Source organism: Alternaria infectoria (genome assembly GCF_024043175.1).
Source record: "Alternaria infectoria strain BMP 0036 chromosome Unknown scaffold_15, whole genome shotgun sequence".
Classification (NCBI taxonomy): Eukaryota; Fungi; Ascomycota; class Dothideomycetes; order Pleosporales; family Pleosporaceae; genus Alternaria; species Alternaria infectoria.
Window position 1 is genome coordinate 79,041 of NW_026250704.1, and position 23,950 is coordinate 102,990.

At 53.1% G+C, this 23,950-nt stretch overlaps 6 protein-coding genes across 6 annotated transcripts; 3 read left to right on the forward strand and 3 right to left on the reverse strand.

The window, feature by feature from the left end:
- Nucleotides 1-3,588: 3,588 nt before the first annotated feature.
- J4E92_008066 (uncharacterized protein) lies at nucleotides 3,589-4,425 on the forward strand (the record flags this gene model as incomplete). The annotated part of the gene is made up of 1 exon (XM_051499423.1): nucleotides 3,589-4,425. The coding sequence occupies one exon, from the start codon at nucleotides 3,589-3,591 to the stop codon at nucleotides 4,423-4,425; it is 837 nt and encodes a 278-aa protein (XP_051350206.1).
- Nucleotides 4,426-5,423: 998 nt separating this feature from the next.
- Nucleotides 5,424-6,507, forward strand: J4E92_008067 (uncharacterized protein; the record flags this gene model as incomplete). Its single annotated transcript, XM_051499424.1, has 2 exons — nucleotides 5,424-5,813; nucleotides 5,860-6,507. 2 exons carry the CDS (start codon nucleotides 5,424-5,426, stop codon nucleotides 6,505-6,507), a joined length of 1,038 nt encoding a protein of 345 aa, XP_051350207.1.
- Nucleotides 6,508-7,211: 704 nt separating this feature from the next.
- Nucleotides 7,212-8,684, forward strand: FDH1 (formate dehydrogenase (NAD+); the record flags this gene model as incomplete). The annotated part of the gene is made up of 3 exons (XM_051499425.1): nucleotides 7,212-7,235; nucleotides 7,523-7,773; nucleotides 7,820-8,684. 3 exons carry the CDS (start codon nucleotides 7,212-7,214, stop codon nucleotides 8,682-8,684), a joined length of 1,140 nt encoding a protein of 379 aa, XP_051350208.1.
- Nucleotides 8,685-15,263: 6,579 nt separating this feature from the next.
- J4E92_008069 (uncharacterized protein) lies at nucleotides 15,264-16,544 on the reverse strand (the record flags this gene model as incomplete). The annotated part of the gene is made up of 2 exons (XM_051499426.1): nucleotides 15,264-15,811; nucleotides 15,863-16,544. The coding sequence occupies 2 exons, from the start codon at nucleotides 16,542-16,544 to the stop codon at nucleotides 15,264-15,266; spliced, it is 1,230 nt and encodes a 409-aa protein (XP_051350209.1).
- Nucleotides 16,545-18,540: 1,996 nt separating this feature from the next.
- Nucleotides 18,541-20,202, reverse strand: J4E92_008070 (uncharacterized protein; the record flags this gene model as incomplete). Its single annotated transcript, XM_051499427.1, has 1 exon — nucleotides 18,541-20,202. One exon carries the CDS (start codon nucleotides 20,200-20,202, stop codon nucleotides 18,541-18,543), a length of 1,662 nt encoding a protein of 553 aa, XP_051350210.1.
- Nucleotides 20,203-22,856: 2,654 nt separating this feature from the next.
- Nucleotides 22,857-23,899, reverse strand: J4E92_008071 (uncharacterized protein; the record flags this gene model as incomplete). The annotated part of the gene is made up of 2 exons (XM_051499428.1): nucleotides 22,857-23,124; nucleotides 23,175-23,899. 2 exons carry the CDS (start codon nucleotides 23,897-23,899, stop codon nucleotides 22,857-22,859), a joined length of 993 nt encoding a protein of 330 aa, XP_051350211.1.
- Nucleotides 23,900-23,950: the final 51 nt, after the last annotated feature.

Consider the following 23,950-nt stretch of genomic DNA (forward strand, 5'->3'; position numbering starts at 1 on the left):
TTCTCACCTCCTCAACATCCATCACACGATAACCCCAGTCGCACAACGCATTTTCTTTCTGTCTATTCGCGTTCGGTCTGCCGCATATTTAGATCTTCATCATACCAGCACGTATGCGCAATCTGCCTCCAAATGGAACTCGAACAATGGTCCCGCCCCAACTCATGCTAGCCTGGCCACTCACAGCCGCCGCAAAGCAAGTGCTACCGGAACAAGGACATGGTCGCGAATGATACGCATTCTGGCTACGAGCACCGTCGCTCGAATCCGAGCTTACACACAAATCTCATCGAGCATGAACCATGGTAGATTGAATGCTAATCTTTGCTAATCAATTTCCCACTACAAAGATATGCTAGGGACTCACTAACCTTTATCCTATCTTCGACTCTGCCAGAACCTGTCGACACATGAATATCAGCAACCCCATGGCAACGTTCCGCCGGTGGTGGCGCATGGAGCCAAGGCAGCCTTTGCAAAACCATGGACAAGTGCAGCTAGGCAACCCTGCACCGCAGCACGCTTCTGTTCCTCGACCGATGAGCATGACATCAATCCTTTCGGATTCCTCCAACGACGAAGACCCGCCGCCCTATGAACAAATCCAGCCCATCCTTTCCGAAGCGCTATTCCATTTATGCGAGCACAAGGCCTTCACTATGACTCAACTGCGTAGCCTTCATAGCAAATACGGACCTTGGCTATGCCGATGTAGCCGCCACAGTTACGCAAAGCAGGGCGTAATGCCTCCCTACATCGAAGTAGAACGGGGCTCCAACCGTGCAAAAGCCGTATCGCATTTCCTTCTTTTGTATCGCCCCGAGGGCGTTCTGTTGTCTCTACAAGACGTGCAGGAGGCACTCACTGCCTGGAAAAGGCCTGTCTGCGCACACCTCAAGATCAACGACATCCACGTCTTCTCATCGTTGACGAAGCATTTACATCTTCCTACCGAATGCTTTCGAAGAGATCTCAACATGGATGGTGAACATGAGAGGCGAGGCAGCGAAAACATTTTGCAAACCAAGAGTATAGATCTACTGAGGGAGGCAGAAGGGCATTGTGGTGAGCTGTATTGCGACACGTACTTCGGGTTGGAATGGATTCGTGACGGTGGTGGGATTGGGTTTTGGGTAATCCGACGCTTGGGAATCATATGAGCATCTAGCGCTGAAGAGCTCGACCTGTGAGTCGCACGCTTAGCTCAAACTTCAGCCTGGCAACTACAACGCGCAAGCTGAAGTCACTGGAAGCTATTGTGGTCTACGTCGCCGCCATGCGCATTGCCAGCGGTCACGACAGCGTGCGACCCACGCACACACGACTCGCAAGAATACCCATATTCCGGTCAATATACCGCTATAATTCGAGCCCGATGCGATTGATATTCTACACTCCATGAGGGAGATTTGACCAGGTCTATTTCCAAAACCACGTCAAGGAGCAGACATATTGAAAGAACTGCATACGTAGATTGCCAAATCTATCCCCGGCGTATACGTAGACGCCGCCAACACACTCTCTTCCAGTGTGAAGTACTCGAATGCGGTATATAAGTTCTCAAATCCACGCTCTTTTGCTTCTCCATAACTACCACTACCACTACTACATCAAGCAATACTACCAAAACCACACTACCAGTTTCAAAAGCCTACCAAGTCTTTTACCGAATTTCCTCCAATTCAACTACCACCTCCGCATACCACCGTACTCAAAAGAACCCTTCCTCGAACCACAAAACATCACCATGTGCACCTACGAACCAGTGTTCTACATGGGCTGTGGCCATTCCAAGAACGAGTTCGTCAAATCCTGCCTGGGAAAGAGAAACGGATTCGCGTGCTCAGAGCCAAATTTTCTTAGGGCGAGAAGGAGCACGGGGAAGTGCAATAACCCCTGCAGATGATTGAGGAGAGATCTTCGTCATTTTCCTTCAGGAGAGAAGCGACGACGAGGATAGGAGGATAGCGGGATGGAAACGCGATTTGTTTGGCGGATGACATAGGACATGTTTGATTGATGTATCAATGAATGAATGAATGATGTACGAAATGCTTCTGCTATGGTCTGCTTGTGATGATCGACTGAATTTAGGGTGTAATAAAGTTCTGACAGCTTGATCTTTGGATATGCGATCGAAGAGAGTACGAAGAAGCTTATTTTGTGTGAAGGCCTTGCCGAATACATGAGTCTCGTTGGAGCGTCTACTTCATGTTGCACGTCCACGTATCCTCCAGGAATAAGTGTGAAACTTAGGAATACAGTGTCGCTGTGGTCGCCACTTGATCAAACCGAGCGTTCACATCGTGCGTTCTCAGGAATAATCACAAGATGTCAACATATCCATGTTTGATGCTTCAATTATCAACGATCATGAAGACACGATCAACCATTCGTGAAGCTGCATTCCAACGAACATTTTCCTGTGACAGCGGCATGAATGTATAAAGCCTTCGATCTCCTTCTGTTTTGACACACAAATCATACATGCAGCAAAACAACAACATCCATCATACCAGCAATCCATTATCAGCAGCACAATATCCAACATCCCCCCAAGCACACTAGGCATCAAATCTAAAGCCTCACACATCATCTACGCAACTCCTTTAAAACCATCATGTGCCGAGTCCACAAAGTCATCTTCAACGGCTGCGAGTACAAGTGCGAAGGCTCACGTACAATCATCACATGCCCGACCCGCTGCCCGGGGCATGCTTGTATAAACTGGACGAAGTCGGGCAAGGAAATTATTTAAGTAAGGGCTCTTCCGCTTTGAAGAATCGTCTGTGCGAGACAGGAGCTGACCTGGTAACAATCGTTAGGTTGTCGATAAATGCTCAGGTCATGGCGGGCCGGTAGAGATCACGGAGGAGGTTGAGAAGAAGTGAGGCAAGTCTGATCGGTGGTTGGAGTGGAAGAGTTAGGTGGGAGAGGTGATTGAGCGGGATGGGTGAAATGAGAGAGATGGATGGATGGGATCTGTTACGAGCGATGTTCAGCTGTTGAGTGTGCAGCGTAGTCAGAATGGAATATGCCAGTTGTATTCGACCGCCGATGTGTCTTGACTACTCGGGAAGGTACTCGGTGCCATGTGTCTTTGCAGATGTTGATGGAATATACAGCGCAATGCTCCAGACCCTAATGTTAGTGGAGTGACTTTGAAGAGTCCCCAGTAGTGACATGCGCGGCGTCGCTCAAGATAAGAAGATAGCGGGAATGGGATGAGACAGTGTGTGGTCGGATGCGGTCGGCTCAGATATATTGTATGTTCGGTGTATATTCATGTACCGGCTGCAAGATGTCGAAGCAGACAAGAAGCGTACTCTCACCTCTCACCATGACGTATGCGCAAGCGAAGGCGACAGCAGAGACTGAAAGTCGCGTAAGTCAAAAAGCTTGCTCCGTCATCGCACGGATAGCAAACGCTCATAGGCGGGTCGTGCCTGCCTATCTCAAGCTCTCAACACCTTCAACCTGCATCACCCACCACACCATCGCCATGGAACTCGGTATAATCCCCACATCGCCAGGTAAGTTGGAGTGCTTCGGCATCCCGTCGAAACAGTCGCGCATGCTGTACCAGGCATGCGCATCCATATGATATCCGCGACGCTAACAACTGCTGTAGTAGGCAACGAGTACTATGAAGTACGCGCCATTCCCGGAAAAGGCTACGGATGCGTCAGCCTCAAACCCATTCCGCGCGGTACACGCATCCTCGCGGAGGACCCCCTCCTGATCGTCCCGGTCGGCGACTACATGCTCTCCGATGTTCAGAAAGCCTTCGACAGCCTCACCCCTTCGCAACAGACACTCTACTACACACTTCACTCCTCACACGGCCAGGATCCGAATAAATGGCCGTCGCGCATCCACGAATCAGTCCCACCCCAAGAAGTTCTTCGAATCAAGGAACAACACAAAGCGCGAACCGATCCCTCACCAAGTCTGATCAGTATATTCCAGACAAACTGTATGGAGATGAATGCTGGCGCCGCAGTATTCCCGCACGCCGCCCGCTTCAACCACTCTTGCAACCCAAACGCCTGCTTCTCTTGGAACGCCTCCATCGGCAAAGAAACCATCCACGTCATGAATCCCATCGCCGCGGGCGAGGAGATTACGCTATCTTACTGCGACATGATCCACGACAAGTCGCTCCGCGCGTACGAGCTCAAACACTACGGCTTCACCTGCGATTGCCCGGCCTGCAGCGACGATGAAGAGGACGAGACAGCGTTTGGATACCAGAGTGCAGAGCGGCGATTCCGGTTACAAGAGCTGGAGCGTGAGACGAGGTTCTTCCGTGGCGCAAACCTGGAAAAAGGCGCACAGCGAGATGATTTCGTGAAGAAGCTGTTGCAGTTGGCGGCTTTACACAAGGCTGAAGGGGACTTTACCGCCAGACTGGCAAATGTGTAAGTGGCAGTCGGCGTGACTAATCCCAGGCTGGGATTTCGAAAATTCCACAACGGTTGTGGAGGCCATGTCGTCGTCAGAATGGGTTTTGGCTCTTGACGTGTTTGCTAACGTTTGGTCAGATTTCTCGATATTGCGCTAGTCTGTGAGCTCAGGGGAGACCTTGGTATGGCGGAGTTGACTGCGGGCAAGGCTGTGGAGGTCAAGAGGGACTGCCAGGGGGTGGACTTCCCCAACTACAGCAGGTATACTGACGTGCTTCATCGGATCAAGACAAAGGTGGCTTTGAAGGGCTGACGGGAGGTGGGGCTACATGGGGCTCTGGATCGGGAACGGGCGTATGGCGGACTGTATACTATCATAAATTAGGAAGTGCTTCTTAGCAACGGCGATGATAGACAAAATGGAAGCGAAGGATGAAGTGCGAAGCCACCCGTCGTGATGTTGTTCCAAGAATATCGCTAGCGCACCTGCAGCCGCCCCTGCGCGTACCCTGAGACACGGCAAGCCTCACGCCAACACGACTGACGGCTGCCAACGCGTCAAGCCCACCGCATCTTCCTTTATCGCGCAAGCAACCATGCGCAATGCGAAAAAAGAAAGAAGACCTAGCACTGGAAGCGGACGCCGCTATTCCACACAAGCATCACGACTAACACGACAGCGGGAGCTAACAGGCAGGTTTCAACAGGCGCTGACGTCGCTGCGTGTACCTGCGTCTCACAGCGCGTCGCAAGTCTGGCGGTGTTTCGGGTCTTTGTTCAAATATCCAACCCTTCCACACCTCGTGTACCTGCCGACATCTATACTTGCTAACCGGTAGACTCCATTTACGCCTTTTCGTATCGAGAGTGCTGCGCCCCCCGAGCGATCACCATTTCAGCGGCCCTCTAGCTCCGGCCCAGCTGGCATCCGTGAGCTGAGTAACACCGGACAGAGATACATCACAACATACGCGCCCGACCTCCTGACTCACCTATCGCAAGCTTCCCACCGTCACCATGGAAGAGTCAGATAGCAAGAAGGCCGCCGAGGTGCCTGCGCCCATCGCGACTTCCGCACCGCCGCTGTCAACATCGCAACTTCCCTCACCACCCCACTCACAAACCGGCCACCAGGCTGATCCCAAGATGTCGGTCGACGCCGCAGACAGTATGACGCCGCCGTTCTCGCCGTCGAGCCAAACACCCGTCTTGCAGAAGGAACAGGAGGAGTTTGAGGGCACCGTCGACGTCAACAACGACATCCCCACCGACAAGGACCTGAGCAAGGTGGAGGATCTGCTGGTGTTGGATGCGCAAGGCCAGAGCAGGCCTTTCAAGGAGCTATACAAGGCGCCACATGTCGCCTCGAGACAGCTGATCATCTTCATACGGCATTTCTTCTGCGGCGTAAGTAGTACAATCACACCATACAGACAGAGCTGACACATCCCAGAACTGCCAGGAATACCTGCGAACAATCGCCTCCTCCATCAAACCCGACGACCTCCTCGCGCTGCCCACACCCACCTTCATAACGGTCATCGGCTGCGGGCGCCCCGAACTCATCCCCATGTACACCGAGATCACGGGCTGCCCCTTCCCCATCTACGCCGACCCCACGCGCAAACTGTACGATCATCTCGGCATGACGCGCACCTACAATTTGGGAAGCAAGCCTGAATACATGCAAACCCACGTCCTCATAAACTCCGTCCAATCCATCTTCCAATCTCTCGGCACCGGTCGCAAGGCGCTCAAAGGCGGCGACTTCAAGCAAGTCGGCGGAGAGTTCTTGTTCGAAAACGGAGAATGTACCTGGGCGCACCGGATGAAGACGACACGGGGGCATGCGGAGCTGTCAGAGCTGAGAAGACTGATCGGGCTGGATGACGCGAGGCCACCTGTGAGACGGAAGTGGAGTCATGATGTCAAGGAGGACAGTAAGGGCAAGGAGAGGAAGAGGGCCATGAGCTGGGGAAGACTGCGGAGCAAGAGTAAGGGTGGGAAGGACTTTTCCAGGGATGCGAGCAAGGGGTCGACGCCGGAGAGGATAATGGAGGAGGAGGAGCCGCGGAAGATGGTGGGTAGTCCGACGATATGAGTATACGTGTATGAGGTGTTTGGTGTTTGGTTCAACTTGGCTGCATGGTTCTCCTGGTGTTACTGGTATCTGTCTACTGTGCGTGGTCTTTTCTGTCGGCTCATCCCTACGATATCGGCAAATGAAAGCTCTTCAATTTCAGTCACACGTGCGCCGAACGATATGCTATCGATACAAGTCATCTCAACACCATGAATCGCATTGCTAAAAGCCGTATATATGTACATCACCCTGTCGTATACACCGTCCAGATCCGGCAAGTAGATCCGCCGCGCTCACATGCCGAGACCATGACATAACACCTCACTTTCTCCACAAGTGGCTAAGATGCCCGGCCCACGCACCATCCCAACCAATCACAGCGCAAAATCCAGCATCTAGGCTTGGAGCCGCCAACTCCGAGCCAGCTACGAGTTTGAGCCTCAAGTCGCGAGCGTTACGCGCAGCAGCACCGAGGCGCGTCCGACGAATCGAGGGCGAATGAGGGGCAATGGAGGGGCAGTTATGACGATTACCTATCACTGCGACCAGCCCCACAACGCCTCGTACAAAAGCTACCGGAGCCGCTCGAGCTTTCTGGAGTAGTGTGTTATTTCCCCTCCCGGTGACGGTATTCGTATATATAAGACCTGGTACTTTGACTTCCTCTCGACACACGTTGAACCTCTACCCACGTATTACTGAACCGAGACATTAACGCTACAATGTCTGCTGATACCGTTGGAAAGGTATGCTGAGCCCCGCTTCTTGCTTTGGAAGCTGCGCGACGCGTTGAATTATGCTGACGTTGTTCCTAGACTATTACCTGCAAGGTATGTACCCTCGAGCTTCTGCCTCCTACGCGACATCGTCATCGCGTCGTGCTTCATTCTTCTGAGCATCAGATTCCATCATCAGGCTTGGCATGCGGATCCGCAGAAGATTCGCGATTTGCGATGCGCGATGACGCTGATGTTACCGGCGAACGCGATCTCGGAAACAACAGCCGGCGAATTGAAGTCTGACATCTCCACAGGCTGCAGTTGCTTGGGAAGCCGGCAAGGACCTCTCCATCGAGGAGATTGAGGTTCTTCCTCCCAGGGCACACGAAGTCCGCATTCAGATCTACTACACCGGTGTCTGCCACACAGATGCCTACACACTCTCCGGCAAGGACCCCGAGGGTGCCTTTCCCATCGTCCTCGGTCACGAAGGTGCCGGATACGTCGAGTCAGTCGGTGAGGGCGTCACCAACGTAAAGCCCGGCGACCACGTCGTTGCCCTCTAGTATGTTCATCCCTCCAAGTAATCCGTTCATAGCTAACGTAAACAGCACCCCCGAATGCAAAGAGTGCAAGTTCTGCAAGTCTGGCAAGACCAACCTCTGCGGCAAGATCCGCGCCACACAAGGAAAGGGTGTCATGCCCGACGGTACCTCGCGCTTCCGCTGCAAGGGCAAAGACCTCCTCCACTTCATGGGCACATCCACCTTCTCGCAATACACCGTCGTAGCCGACATCTCCGTCGTCGCCATTGAGGAAGACGCCCCCATGGACCGTACCTGCCTGCTCGGCTGCGGAATCACAACCGGATACGGTGCCGCCGTCATCACCGCCGGCAAGAACGGTGTAGAAGAGGGATCCAACGTCGCCGTCTTCGGTGCTGGCTGCGTCGGTCTATCCGTCATCCAAGGAGCGGCTAAGAACAAGTCTGGCAAGATCATCGTAGTCGATGTCAACGACGCAAAGGAGGAGTGGGCCAAGAAGTTCGGCGCGACACACTTTGTCAACCCAACCAAGCTCGGCAACCAGTCTATCCAAGAAAAGCTTATCGAGATGACCGACGGAGGCTGCGACTACACATTCGACTGCACCGGCAATGTCAACGTCATGCGCGCCGCCCTCGAGGCCTGCCACAAGGGCTGGGGTGAGTCCATCATCATCGGTGTCGCGGCTGCCGGTCAAGAGATCTCCACCCGCCCCTTCCAGCTCGTCACCGGCCGTGTATGGAAGGGCTGCGCCTTCGGTGGTGTCAAGGGCCGCACCCAACTACCCGGCCTCGTCGCGGATTACAAGCGCGGCGACCTCAAGGTTGACGAGTTCATCACCCATCGCCAACCGCTCGACAAGATCAACCAGGCTTTCGGTGACATGAAGGCTGGCGACTGCATCCGTTGCGTCGTCAACATGCGCGAATAACTACGCTCGGGCCCCACGCCTAGGTTGTGATAAGGTTGTGTTTTGAGCGGATTTCTTTCCTTTGTTAGATGTATCTACGACGCGATGCTGGGGATTAGAGAGCATGGCGAGGTGTTGATGATGTAGCATGAGTCGGCGTTGATGTACAAAATGGAATGAGATATGATACCATAAAATCTTTGATGTCTACATGGCTCTCGTTATTATCAGAGATCACATCGAAAAGCTGCATTTCCGAATACATGGTACTATTCCTGTCGATTCCACCCAGTTCCGAAAGGTTTGTAGTCGGTCGGCATGTATCTGGAAATTTCAGTGGCTCACCCCAAAAGCATCGTATCCGGTAGGCATGATTCTAGAAATTCGTTTGGCGGCTTCCAAAAGGTCTGTAGTCCTCAAACATGGTTATGCGGTTTCGCTGGCCTGTCGGGGGTGAGATGTATGCCTCTAGGCAGTTTTGCCGTACCGCGTTGTGAGAGGGCCCGTGCACGCGAGCATATACTTCGAGGTTGCTCCTTCCTTCCTTCTTGAACATCAACGTTTCACTTTCACTCCCCTTTTTTCAAAATTACCAAACGACATGTACATGGCTGCGCTGCCTGTCCCTCCAAGAGGCGTTGGGACGAATCTTTGTCTTCAGCTTTTGGCTCAAAATACTTCAAGTATCTTATCATGTCTGCCTGCTGGCTTCCACTCGAAAACATCACGACCCTTCTATCATGGCTGTCTTCTGGCACCGAAATATCACGAAAGTCATACCATGTCTGCGGCTGTCTCTGCGCCTCTGATACCAACACATCACCAAAGCAACACGAAGGTCTCTACGACATCCGTCGTCTGTGGAAGGCTGACAGATGTATCGATGCCGCTGCGCCTCAACATACCTGTCATTCCGCCTGAATTTCTACAGCGACGTACCAGCATCGAAGAGCTCGAGCTGTGAGTCACGAACGGATGTGGCGGCCTGATGGTGACCCCCACCTTCGCGTCGACGTCTCTCACCACGTCATGCAATGTCTGGTCCGGCGGCGCACCCGCAGGATCGAGGGCTCGTCAAGCTCCGCAGAATGACGCGAGCTATGCTGAGGATGGTGAGACTCATCGTCGCATCGACACACTCACCACGACATGAAGCATTACTGTCTTCTGCTGCTGGTCTCTCCTAACACACCTCACCACGACATGACGCTTTCGGTCTCTAGCGGTCCCTGGTACACCTCACCACGACATGCATCATCGCATTTTCTCATTGGTGATTTGCGATGACGTACTCACCTTACACACCTCATTGCCTCCTCTCTCCGACTCTGCCCTACAACGTACTCGCCTTACACACCTTATCCTCTGCGGCTGTCCGGCCCTCTTCCTTACCATGAAATAACGTCTTCGACGTATCGCAACCAAGCTAGCGGCGGACTTACGCTCAATAGCTCGTAACAACAAGGCTACTCGACTACTTACACGACCCAGCTGGACAACTAGATCGTTTGCGAGCCCGACGGGTCCGCACAACACACCCCACCACGACAGGCAGCGGTATCTTCGCTCGTTTGTGGTCTGCAACGGCGCACTCGCCTTACACACCTCATTCCCGCACCGTCCGACCCTCTTCCTTACCACAGTCCTGTCTTCCCGCCTGCGATCGCATACATGGCTTTGGTTGGCTCCTTCCGCGACACATTTGGGCGTGACGGGTTGCGCGCACAAGATCGGGCAGCAATACTCGGCTTACACAGGGTCTATCCTCCGGTTCTCCCTGTCCAGACGCTTCCTCATACGCCTGGGGTGTCATCGATGGTTATGATCTTACACCCGTTGGCACCCACTTCATATGTGGTCAAGTTCCCCAACTTAGCACATACGACCATAGGACAATGAGAATTAGGCTTCCCGTCCGCTCAGCCATATACAAGCATTGTACCGGCGGATTAGTAGTTAGGTGGGTGACCACTAGCGAATCCCCGCTGTTGTATGTTTTTGCCTTCTTTTTTGCCATTTTTTTTTTGGTGGTGGAGACGGAAGGTGGGCGGTGTGGGGTGGTTCTTCGGCTCAGCTTACGCATCGAAGGAGAAGCAGCAATACACGCCTTACATGTCTGGGGGTCCAGCGCTTTCCTCTGCAGAGAGTAGCCCGACAGGACGAGCTCAAGACTTGGTCTTCTCGCTGTCCGGCTGATCGTTCTCACAGCCACTGCTTCTGGCTGATGGACTCTTTCGGCGGCGAGCGCAGCAATACTCGCCTTACATATTCCGGCGATTTGTGCGTCAGGCTCAAGAGTTGGGGTTCTAGTGGCTGGCTCAACGGCACGTTTGCTCGCTTTCGTCACAGTCATTGTTACACCCTCCCGGTGCTTTGTGTATCCTACAAAGAGAGCTGCGCCTGGCTGAGGGGCCAACGCGGAGCTTTGGGGGCGAGGGCTCTCCCATCACGCCTGGCTTCTGAAACCCAGATATGCACGGCGAAGGAAAAAAGAAGCGGCCTGGCTCATGGATTATTCCGAAATGCCATGGATTAATCACCACAAAGACGCAAAGTTGACTGGTGGCAGCGAGAGGTATTTGGCCGCGCTCAAATGAGACGACATTGACGAAGATAGCGGCCTGGCCGATGGACCGATTTAACGTTGTGGTTCGATCGTGCTTTCTGAGTGCCATCGGTGCCAGAAGTCGACTGGATCTGCTCTCGGCCTTTGCCGCACTCGAGTGATGTAGTGTGATTATCAGTGGAAGACGGGACGAACGCGTTGGACAGAATGCTAAATCATATGTCTCTGCTACGTAAATGAATGATGAAACTTCACGAACTATTGACCTTGGTCCCGCACCTTCTCGTTCCCTTCGTGCCTGCCTTGTTGGGTTTTCCAAGTAGGGCCGCGCCTCTTTCGCACGCTTCGGAAAGGCGCTCTAACACTGTGACGACAGGCAACGATAGGTCATTCCGTCTTTCTTTGGAAAGAGAGATTGAGGTAACGGTGACTGCAAACGCGTGTTCCAGATTCAGACGTGAGACCGACGCGTCGCGGGGGCTTGTTAGCGCTGACTAAGACAGACCGACACCCACCAGCGCGCCTCCGCGTACCTTGCTGGTCTCGCACATTGGATGCATACCCACCACCGCCAAACCTTCACTACACGATGAAGTACAACGTGCGCAATCCCGATCCGGTAACCTTGTCGCGAAGGGGTCTCGAGCCACAACGAGGCGAACCCGGCAGGCGACCTCTCTATTCCTACACTTCACGAATGCGCGTCGATACTCCAGACACGGTCTTCCGAAAATCGTCGAAGCCTAGACATATCCCGATAGTACGTGCGCCACCCGATACCGTTCGCTGCTGCACTGCGGTGCTCCCCTCGACCATCGACCACCCGCCGAGTACGGAGCTACACCTGATGGTAGGACACGAGAGGCGACGGATGGCATACATCAGGCTCGGTGGGATAGCGATGTTCGTTGCTTACGCCCGTCCAAGCTAGTCCTCGTGATGATACGCAAAGGGTGGTGGTCTTACTCATCACCGAGTGTGGACCACGAGCTTGCATCCTGTCACGGAAACAAGTCGGCTAGGACAGCAGCATCAGGCCGAGAAGCCCGTCTGGCTATTGCAAGAGCCGCCGTCCTACACAGATCCGGAACGACGAGCTCTGGAAGGCAGTGGCTGTACTCTGCGGCCCTTCAATGTCAGGACTAGATATCGCCCCTGAGTTCTGATATACCTGGATCCTGGCGAGTGGGTCTGGACAGAGTTCTGGCTCACATGATGTGCATCTAACGGCAACGGCCGCTGGGTCTGGGAGATTCTGGACTGACAAGATATCCCCGCAATGCCCACTACGCTGGGACCCTCGGCGGCACGTGTCATGACGGTGGAAGCTTGACTGACAACCAAGCAAGCTAAGCCAAAGCTTGGCTAGACACATCACGCTCAAAAGACGCTTGTCGCTCTTCGTACAGTAAAGGACGCTTTGGCAGATGCAGAACTCGACTCAATTCGCACCGAGTTACTCGATAATCACCACTACAAAATACGCATCGGGCTTCGCGATACCTAGCATCGTGAGGTAACCATTGATTCACACAAACCCCAACTCGTGGCAACTGGGCAGCTGTACAACTGGTGTCGTGTGTGTTTGTCAAGTAAGGTTACAGGGATATCCCAGTTCAGGTCATGTGGATTCGACGCCGCCTACCGTTCTACCGACTTGATCCCAAGATGCAAGGATACATCCAGAAATGGTATCGTCGACTTCCACGCCTGGCAGGTACACCGGAACAACACCGGCGTCCCACTCTGACAACTGCGCTGCGACCAATCAGCGCATCACATGGCCGAATACGGTTCGGGGCCGTTCACTAAGCTCAATGCAGCGAACGTAGCTTGCGCATATGAGCAGTCCGTGACATGTTCGCGATGGCTTTGTGTACTATGCCGGCACGGATGCGATGTTTGTAGATCTTCCCGTGACTTCAACAAGGCAAAATGTACGCCGATCTGTTACCTGGGTATGCTGGCCTATGGGTACCCCGATAGTCTGTCATGCGGGTTATTGTCAATGGTTGCAATAAAAGGAGCACTAATGTCCAGTACCCCTTACGACGACAGCGCAACCGACTCAGTATGTCCCCACATGGAGTCAATTTGTGTCTTTAGCTTGACGTGAGTAACGATGAAACCAGTCATGCCACCACGCCAACTGAGGAAAAAACTGAACACCCTGGAGTCTGCGTTAACGTTGGGTCACCTACTTTGCAAGTTTTTGGTTTGATGTAGTCTGCAAACGTCTACTAACCTGCAGGTACACTTTCCGGATCCTGTGATTAGTAGTCGATGGAATGTAACTATACCGCCTACAATCTGGCAGTGTCACCCCTCGGCACGTTGTCCGGTGCTCTCCAAGTAGCTTCAACTCGGCTATTGGTAACTAAAACGGAGCCTCACCTACTGCAACCCACTTCTACCCTAAATTAAAGCCGAAAGAACGAGGGCAATGGTAAACATGACCTCGTTTTGCCGCACTGTCCCCTAAACCGCATCTCTGAGTGGCCATGATGACGCCGATGCGATCACTCGGCGATACTACGACAGCATCACGTTGCTATCGCGCGCCCGATGTGCATGGAGAGAGCCGCTTCACGTTGGATATCGGGATAAATCCGCGGAAGTCTATATAAACAGCAAAGAAGGACACTTGGAAACACACCATCTCACAGCTCCTCAACACTACATCAACAACACAGCAACCAACCCTCATCATGAAGTTCGTCACCACCCTCCTCGTCCTCCTCGGTGCCGTTGCCCTCGGTGAGGCAGCTGGCTGCAGCGGAGCCCGCCAATGCCAGTGTCTTTTCAACGACGGTTCTCACTGCTGTCTTTACGGCTACGTACGTCTTCCCAGCCCAATACATCTCCCTCTTACTCCTTTCCTCTCTTCCTCAAACTAACAACTTTGGCAACAGAACGCCCAGACCGGCGATACATCCGACTGCACCGCCGTCTGCTCCGGCGCATCTCGTCTCCTGCAGAGCGGCGAGGACACTCCTACCAAGTGCAATGCTGGGGGCAAATTTGCCTGCGCTGGTCTTATCACTGCTCAGGGACGCACTCCTTGCTATAACAACAATGACAGTATGTCCGCTTTTCTTTTTATCCCGCTGCGAGTGAACCTTCCTTCGCAAAGTTTGTATCATGATCATTTGCTAACCTTTTTTCAGCTCCCGTTTAAAACTGTCATGATTTTTACGGGATCGGAGGACTTTGTTGGGAAAGGGGAAATGGGCTTTGGCACTGGATATTGGCGTTTTACTATGCACCTTGTATAATGAAATCAACTACTCAGACCCTACTTACACTGTTCATCTCGATCTCCCGTATGTGCACATCACGCCGTTCTCTATGATAATGCGTTTCACTGCGTAAAGCGGCTCGACTTCCAAAGCCACGGTAGGATTCGAGCGAGCAATCATCGCAAGATTAACGAAAACGCAATGTTAGGTTTTCTTCTCACTACAACTATCTACGTAAGTCAAGCCGCGCAGTCGAGCTGGTGGTTCAGCATACGGGTGGGCGCGTTCCGGTCGCGATGAAACGACGTCGAAACGCGATACGCCACAACAATAATAGCCACCCCATCCATGCCGTCCACCCTCCTTAGAACCACCTAGCGCAGATCCAGAAAGCTTAGCCTGACTTCATGCCTAATCCCGCAGGCATCAAAGCCAAGTGTTAGTTCATACTAGACAATCATTGCATGCGGAGAAACTTAAATGTATATCGTATATTCCAAACTAATCATTAAGGAGCGTAATTGACCAGGGTTCCCAAGCCCGAGTAAACCACGCAATCCACCACTTCCACCCAATTCTATCATACAATACCCAGTATTGACAAGCCTATCCTCTGCGCGTCACAGACGCCGCCAGAGAGATGAGCAACTAGCTCCACCCCACACTAACTATTCCAAACTATTCGAGGTATATACAACCCATTCCATTACCGTATCCATTCATCCTTCTCCTTCGTATTTATGTTGTTTTGTAACCGATCATGATATTATCGTCGTAAGATGCTGAGCGATGCGTCTAGAAGTCCTCGCCCTCAAGGAGGTCGAGCTCCTCCTCCTGGTCGTCGTTGGTGAGTGCGGGCTGGTTGCGGGCAGCCTCACGCTTGCGCTGAGAGGCGCCACCGGTAAGGGCAGAAGTGCCGGTAGTTGAGCCAGTGGTAGAGCCAGTTGCGCCAGTTGCACCAGTAGCACCGGTAGCGCCAGTGGCACCGGTAGCGGCACCAGCACCAGTAGTAGCACCAGTCGCGCCAGTAGCACCAGATTGAACACCTGCGCCGGACTGAACGCCAGCGGCGGCACCAGCGTTGGCAGCGGGCTGAGCACCAGTGGCACCAGTAGTAGCTCCGGTAGCACCAGTTGCGCCGGTTGCTCCGGTCGCGCCAGTAGCTCCAGTAGTAGCACCAGTCGCGCCAGTGGCTCCAGTAGCAGCACCGGCGTTGGCAGCAGGGGAAGCAGCAGCGGGAGCGGCGGCGGCAGGGGCGGCGGCACCAGCAGCGGCACCGGTAGCGGGAGCGGCGGCAGTTCCAGAGGTGGCGGCACCAGCGGCACCAGCGGCGGGAGAAGCAGCTATGTCAAGTTAGATATTGAATGAGAGATAGTTGAGTGTGATGAACTTACCAGCAGGGGCGGCACCGGCAGCGGGAGCAGCACCGGCGGCAGCACCGGCGGCAGGGGCAGCAGCAGCAGCTCCAGCCATCTGGACGGGGACACAGCCACCGAAGGGTCCAGCACGAGCGGGGTTCTGGCAACGGACCATGCAGACGTTGCTCTGGCCAGCGACAGTTCCTGTGCAGGTCATGCCAGCGGGCATGGAGACGGTCAGGGGAAGATCCTGCATCTGAGTGTCCCGGTTGCGACCACGGTCGTTACCAGGAAGGTTGGTGGTGACAGTGGCGGCTTGCCAGTTGGTACCAGTACCAGTAGCGTCGACCATGCAAGTGTAAGGACCGGCACCGTCAGAGTTGACCTGGTGGACAGTCATCATGACTGAACCACCAGCAGAGACCTGAGGAAGAGTGGCGCCGTTGAGCTGCATGACCTGAGCAGTACCAGCCGCAATGTCGTTGGCACCTCCACCGAGTGTCTCACCGCAAGTGTCTGCGGCGTCACCACGGAAGCGGGTGGCATCCTGTTGGAAGGGGTTGCGGTTGGTACCGTCACGAGGAGTGTTGGGGTCGACACCGATGGCGGAACCGGCACCTCCTGCATCACCAGTAGCCTTGATGATGGCAGCGTGGCCAGCCACGAGGGAAGAGGAAGCCAAAAGGCTGATGGAGATGGTGGCAATCTTGGAGAACATGTTGATTTTGTTGATTATTGTCTGAACCGGTCAGAGAAAAGATTAGGTAGTGAAGTGAAGAGGTATTAGATAATAGAAGAGAAGAGGAGTGGTGATTACTGTAGTTGCTGGGTTGGGAACCTGTTGCTTGATGCTCTTCTAAGGTTGCGAGGCCGGCCGTCTTTATACAACGTCTGGCAGCACAGGCAGACACCGAGAAGGGTATTCGGCATCGTGACCAGCATCGACTTTGGTTAGTTCCAGGTGGTGAGGCGCTCCGGTTTGGCCAAGACGTGAGAGCCTGGTATGATGGAGTTTCAAACCCATTGTGGTCACGTAGAAACGTTGCATGAGGTGCGGAGTCGCTAGACGAAAACGTACGAAACGTGTTTGCGGCAGCATCAAATCCAGAAACATACTGCAAACATGACTCTGTGTGTTGGGTCTTCGACGTTGAAGGTGGTCTGGCAAGTGTACCGAGCCAATCCGGTGTAGATTCGACGGTAATCACTGGAGCCTGAGACGTATGAGTTGGTGATAATTCCGGTGATGAGGTTGTGTCGGTACGAACTTGGCACCAACTTGTCGTAGTCAGCAATAGCACACAGTGTTGCATGAATCGTCCAAAGTTTACCGGTGGATAAACGGACTTGTGGCTAGGGCGAGTTAGGGCTAAGCATTCGGAAGTCTGAGGTTTCAAAGCTTGGCAATGAACACAAATGAACCCTTGAATCCATGAAACTGAGAGTGGCTGAGGCGGTGGACGTTTATGCGTGCTATTCGGGGTATTGACGATGTTCGGGCGACTGCCTTCAAGAATGCATCGTTGACTTTGTTAGGATGTTATCATTGTAGAGATGCGTACAATCACGCTGTAGTCTGATGTACGTCGAGTCGAGACTGCGCAAGTCCGTCGATCAGCCGTACTGCGATAGCCACGATGAAGATGTGCGACAGGGTGCTAGGCGAATGCAGACCATACCTGCAGATGGTGATCAGGGTGATCAGGGTCTCGGACAGACCAAATCAAACCGGTGTTTCCATATCTTGAAGCACGAGAGCGGTCAGTTGAAAGTTTCGTCGTTCCTTTCTGGGAACAAGGTTTCCTAGTGGCACATCGTCGGTTTCAGGAATGTTGATACTGCATCTGGGGTAGTTTCTGCCTCCGGCGCGACCATGATCCGGCTTGAGTGTTCCGTTTGTGGCTGTCGGTGCGCAACTGGGGTGGAACTGGTGGCCGCGGTGGGGGTGTTGTGAGGTTGGAGTGTGGTTCTGAAGCGCAGAGGACGGCCACCAGCGGCTAGGCCCGCGCATTAGTCAGGGTCTTGGCAAACCTCCGTGGTGCCGACCAACCGAGGCGCGTCTCACCACACCGGTCGACATCCGAATGAACGCATTTGGGCTTTCACGTGCGGCAGTCGTCGGCAGCGACGAGGTATCTTCTGCTATACAATCGCAGCTATTAGCTGCACAGCCACGATGCAGCATTGGTACGTCATGCCTTTCGCAAATACTGATACACTTGCCAACTGAGGCGCTGACGATTGCGGCAGTCTGAACGAAGCCACGCCCTAAGCATAGAGTTCAGGTCACATGCGGTACGCATCGGCTGCGGTGCCTTTCCATTGCTACATCAAACTAAACGCCGCTCGGGCCCCGGCCTCCGTCGCAACGTGCCTCATACCTTTCGGAACGCCTCAGCAATCTTCACCGTCCCCGGTCTACAATGGCGAGCAGAAAGAAGGGAGCTTGCAGCCGGTGTCGCGACTGTGCGGTCGACGATGGAGCTGGAGAAGCCTTCCCGACCGACGCAGAGCCGACGAGAAGGTAGGCTACGATGTCTTGCATGGTTGCTTCAGAAAAGCCGCAAGGGTTGGACAGAGCAGCTGCTACGATGCATCGCTGTGGTATTTTCATGACTCAAGTTGAATAGCAGCATCGTGCGTTAACATTGTGCCGAACGCATCTCACAAAATGATAACAATAGGCGTCTCCAACGCCCTTGTCGTCTCCAACTCTACCCCAGCGTCCCCAATGGATACACATCCGGAATATTTCCCGTATCCGGCTTCACAACCGGTACACTCTCATACTTCTTTCCCTCTACCATTTCTCTCGCCCAAACAGGACTTCTCCTCACCTTCAACAACTGCTCAACCGCATAACCAATTCCTAACAGCTTCTCCTCTTCCCATGGCCTCCCCAGAATCTCCATACCAATCGGTACGCCAATTGGCGCCTCTTCACTCGGATCGGAGAAGCCCGCTGGCACGGTAACAACAGGTGTACCTGTTAACGCGGCCAAGATACCGTTACGCCCAGATTGTGACGGCGAACCGATCTTGACAACGAGGTTCTTCTGCTCGGGGTAGATGATCGCGTCGAGGTTGTTCGACGTGAATGTGTTGAGAAGAGCGAGCCTGAGATTGCGGATCCCGGCTTGACGATCGTTGTATGTAGCGTTGCCGGTGGAAGATATGAGAGCCGTATTGACGTATTCGTACTGAGATGGGATGACCAGGAACTCCCCACCAGATCGGTTGACGGCTTTGCGAGAGTATAGTTCGTTCAGTGTGCTGGGATGCTCGCCTTGAAGGGAAGAGCGTTCTAGATACTGGTCCATGAGCTCGCGGTACTCGAAGCGTTGAACATCGTATGCAGTTTGGATGGCGGTTGCGTTGTAGATGGTCTCGTTGATGGGAATGAGAGTCACGCCTTCTGCGGAGAGACGCGACATGACGGAGTCCATGGCATTGTTGACCGGTGTGACTTCGGGGGAGTCTGTGCGGTTGAAGAAGCCGTTCAGTACGCCGATTCGTAGACCTTTGAACGAGGTACTGGAGAGCGAGGAAGCGTAGTTGATGTTGCGGATGGGTCCTGGGACGAGTGCGGTGTCGTTGTCGGTCGCATCGTAGCCTGTCGCAGCCATGACAGTTAGAGCTGTTGCGACGTCTTTGATCGTTCGCGCGATGGGTCCAATGACATCGTGTGTGGTCGATATGGGGATTATGCCGGTTCGGGTGATGAGCCCACGCGTAGGCCGGATGCTACATAGCGAGTTTGCCGATGCTGGGCTGCGGAGTGAGTTCACTGTATCGGTCCCGGTGCCGAATACGCAGAACGAAGATGCGACAGCAGCGCCTGTTCCACCCGAACTTCCGCCCGGTGTTCGTGTGGAGTCGTATGGGTTGATTGTCTGACCGCCCAGAGATGACACGCTGATGCCTTCCAAAGCAAGCTCATGAAGGTTAGCCTTGCCTAGGATGATGGCTCCTGCTTTCTTGAAAGCAGCCACGCTTGGAGCGTCTTCAGATGGTTGCGAATGCGCCAAAGCCAGATTTCCACCGGTCGTTGGCATGTCTGCGGTATCGTAGTTGTCTTTGAGCAGGATTGGAACGCAGAAGAGTGGTCCAGTCGCATTTCCGGCCGAAAGCTGCTCATCCAGCTCATCGGCGATAGCCAAAGCATTGGAATTCAGCGTGATGATGGCGTTCGTTCGATTGTTGTTGGCTTCGATGTTAGACAGGAAAGAAGAAACCACTTCGCGGCACGTTGAGAGTCCGGAGTAGAGCGCATGATGTACGGAGTCGACGGTCGCTTCCCGCGCGTCGAAAGGCATGTTTTGCCCAGCCACAATGTGGCAGAGCGCTGCAAATGCTAGGCGTGTGAAGTGCACCATTCTAGATACTGTTCAGCCTGTGCTGGGAAGGCGCGGCCTGCGGACATTTACCAAGTCATCGGTACTGCCATTTATACATCCTCTCAAGTCAATAGCTTGTCATACATCACCGCGGGTAGTTATCGCGACTGCAATTGACGCGGAAAGCCCATGTTCGCATGTTGTCACGATGCTTGCTAATGCAGGTGCCGCTGTCTTGTTCCGATCTTATCGCTGGTAGCCTTACCAAGATTCCGAGCATCGGAATGACGTATTTGCCAAGTCCGTTCCTACCTGCCTCATCGGTTCAAGTATACTCAGGCAGCTACACATCGGTTATGTCCCATCTATTAATTCTGTGGCATATGTTCGGCAAAGTCCAAAACCCATGATCGCGCTCGAACTGAGGCGCATAATTATTGTGGCCATATCCTACCTAGGTATGCTTCAGCTCAGACTTTTGGAATTGGCTCACGACGGGAGCATGGCCCGAAACCATGGCTTTTTGAATAACTCGATCAACGATGTAGTCTTGCGTCTTTGTATCTTGGTCTCTCGCAAGCTTCATTATGGACCGATGTTTCCAGACTTTCGATTTATCTAGTACATATTACGGTTCTATAGTCATACAAGCGAGCGTACTCCTTTTTGTGCACATGAACTTGCTCGTGGGCGATTGAAATTGAGAGCGGGAACATCGACATGTACTTGAGTGCAGACCTTTTTTGGTTGCAGACGAGTGGTTGGTTGATGCAGGAAAGACCTTCAGTCGGAAGCCTCTTTATACGCAGATCCTACTCTTCGCTATATTGCGGACTACGTAGAGCCATTTCGTGATTATACCCTACTCTTTTCGCGCATTAAATATGTTGAAGACATGTAGAACGTGTAGAAGCTCTTTTGTAACCATGGTCGACCAGGAAGTAACATGTTCTGATGATCCATGAGTTTCCAAGGCCGGGGAAGACAGCACAGCACATGACTAATGCATTGTGAGCATTTAGAAAATAAGAAAAGCAGGCACACCACATCGGCTGATGGTAATCGCGTTTAGGGAAAAGAGCAAATATGTGAGAAAGAAGCGAGGAAATAGGATGCAAGACAAGAATGGAATTTATATCTCGGGGAAAGGCTGGGACAACTACTGCCGCATTGTCATCATCACGCATCATGTATCCTGATGTCGTTTACATAGCACCCAGCCGCGAAGAGATACATCGCTCTGCTTTGTTTTAGGTCTCCAAGTTTCGGAACGCCGCGAACATGTTTGCACTCATGTTGACTTTCGGGGAAACGTTTTCAAAATAAGAGCATGTGTGACACTTCACTCGATCGAAAGGAAATCTCCGGGAGCACATGACAAAAACTGTGGTGGATTCTGACGTAGGACCATGGGGTTGATCCAGCAAAGTCGTAAGATATGTATCACACGCGCTTTTCGATTTCATTACGGGATGTGCTCCGCGTTTTGAGTGACAGACTGGACGAGGAGGGGAACACATGACTGGGAGTTGTCTGCATTTTGGAGTGAAGATCTCGGTATTTTAGGTCCAAGAATAAGGAAAAAAGATACACGAAGAAGTCTTTACAGCAAAGCCAAGGAGGACGCACACAACCACATTGCAGAAAAGAGTCTTGGTTTGAACTCTGACTCCAAGGACATGGCCAGAAGTGCACGCGATTTTTGATACACGTTCTTCGACTGTTCCTTCATCAAAGAGATTTTCGCACAATCTCATGTGCAAGACTCGAGTCCATTTTGACAGCTGGAAACCGAACATGAACGCGAGAAATTCATCTTTTTGGTAGAAACAGGAGTTGTGTGAGGTAGTGAAGACAGACAGTAGAGTCGCTGGAAGGATTTATATACTGATTAGCGCAAAGAAGGCGAGTATATCAGATAAGGCTCGAGTCTTTCCGGAGCAGTGGGGGAGGCCACAGGGAGCGCCACTCCGGGTGGCTAAGATCTGTGCCGCGCGACGCGAAACATTGTTTCGGGTAAAAGTATACATCGCCCCACGAACTGTCTGGTAGTTACGATTTGATGATGTGTATGCGACACGACATTTAGCCACCCCTGCAGACGCATGGCATAGACGTGAGTTTTCGCCATGCCGCCTGCATAGGTCTGTCAACGATCTCGAAAGGAGCAATAAGCTGTCATTGCGTTGATGATGAGCTGTAATCTATGTATACTTCTCAGCCGTCACGCCGCCACCTTCTTTCGCTGCCGTCTTTTGTAGCGCTTCCTCCAATCTGCTGCCTTCCTTTATTCACAGTTGGCAGCGTGCCGGTCCCTCGTACAAAATCGACGCGACTCGGAACGGGGAGGGAGTAGCGCATTCGCGCGGTGGCGGACTTTGGTGTTTCGCGTCGCGAATTGTGGGCACAGGGGCGCTGTAGGCGTGCCGCGATAGCCGTACCTCGACGCATTCTGCCACGACCGAAGGCAGAGCGAACGGCCTTAGTGAAATTGGTCGACGGATGCAATTGCTGACGCAAGGATATTTGCAGCGAGGTGCCGTTGTGGTCTCGGGCATGGAAGCCGGGTGCGCACTTCGTAGGAAGCTTCCGACAGCAACTGTCTTTCGTGACGTCACTAGTCTGTAGCAGACGCGTTCTTAGGATAGTTGTATCCTGATGTCGATGTTGATGAGCAACGATTCTTGCCCACCTCAAGGCGTATTCTGCTGTCCGGATCGCAATATCTTTCCCAGCATCCAGTGCGCGAACTGCAGGGCTGGCATGATCATCGCAGCGACAAGCCGCGATACGCTGTCGTGCAACTTCCACAACACCGTCTCTTGCCATGCGTCCACATCAATGTTCCTAGCTTGGTCCATTTGGTCTTCAATCTGCCGTCGCAATCTCACAGCTTTGCTTGGCAATTCGAGACCCAGGGCAAGATACAGCCCGACAATGATCCATTCCATGATAACTTGCCTACAAACATTAGCAAATGGGGCAAATATAACAGAATTCGTAATACTCACATGCACAATTGCAGAGTTACGTTACCACTGATGACGTTGAAGCGCATGCTCTTCCAACCATCGGAACCTTCGTTGGCACGCCATCGTTCAAAGGCGAAGCACATCATGTAGACGACATCGACGACGAAGAATGGCAGACTCATAACGACGGTCGTCAGAATCCGCACCTCGTCCCTGTCGGCAAGGTAGAGACGCGCTGAGATGACCGTGGTAGACCAGATGAGGACGAGGAAACACGCCAAGTAGAGCGAAACACCGGCTTTAGTGGCTTCCGTCGCTGCAAAAGTGGGTCCGTCTCGAGAATCCGGATCGATGCCGCCCGCCACGATAAGAATGAAGGAGATGATGAGCGGAATGTGAACCATGAGCAGGATCCATTGCATGCGTCGGCCCTTGGGGCGCGTGGTCGTGTTGAGCAAGCTACTCGTGGCCATAAACAACGGCGTGAGCCCCATGGTGGTGAGGATGGCAACACCGCTTTCCAGGGTCGTGTTCGGCGCTGAGAATTTCGGAAACTTGGTCGTGGCTGCCAAATCGAGCGACACCTGCGTAAGGCGACATATGGACAGCAGGGTGAGCCAGATCCATGGCGAGCTGTGGCCCAGGCCCTGGCGGAAGATGAGCCAGATGGAGACGAGGAGGTAGAGGAAGAAGATGACAAGTGTCGCTATGTTGACAGTAGCCGGGTAGGTAACGATACCCACCTCATTTTGCGAGGACACCATTGAATGCGAGACATTGGGGTTCTGGACGATGGAGGTTTGGAGGCAAAGGGG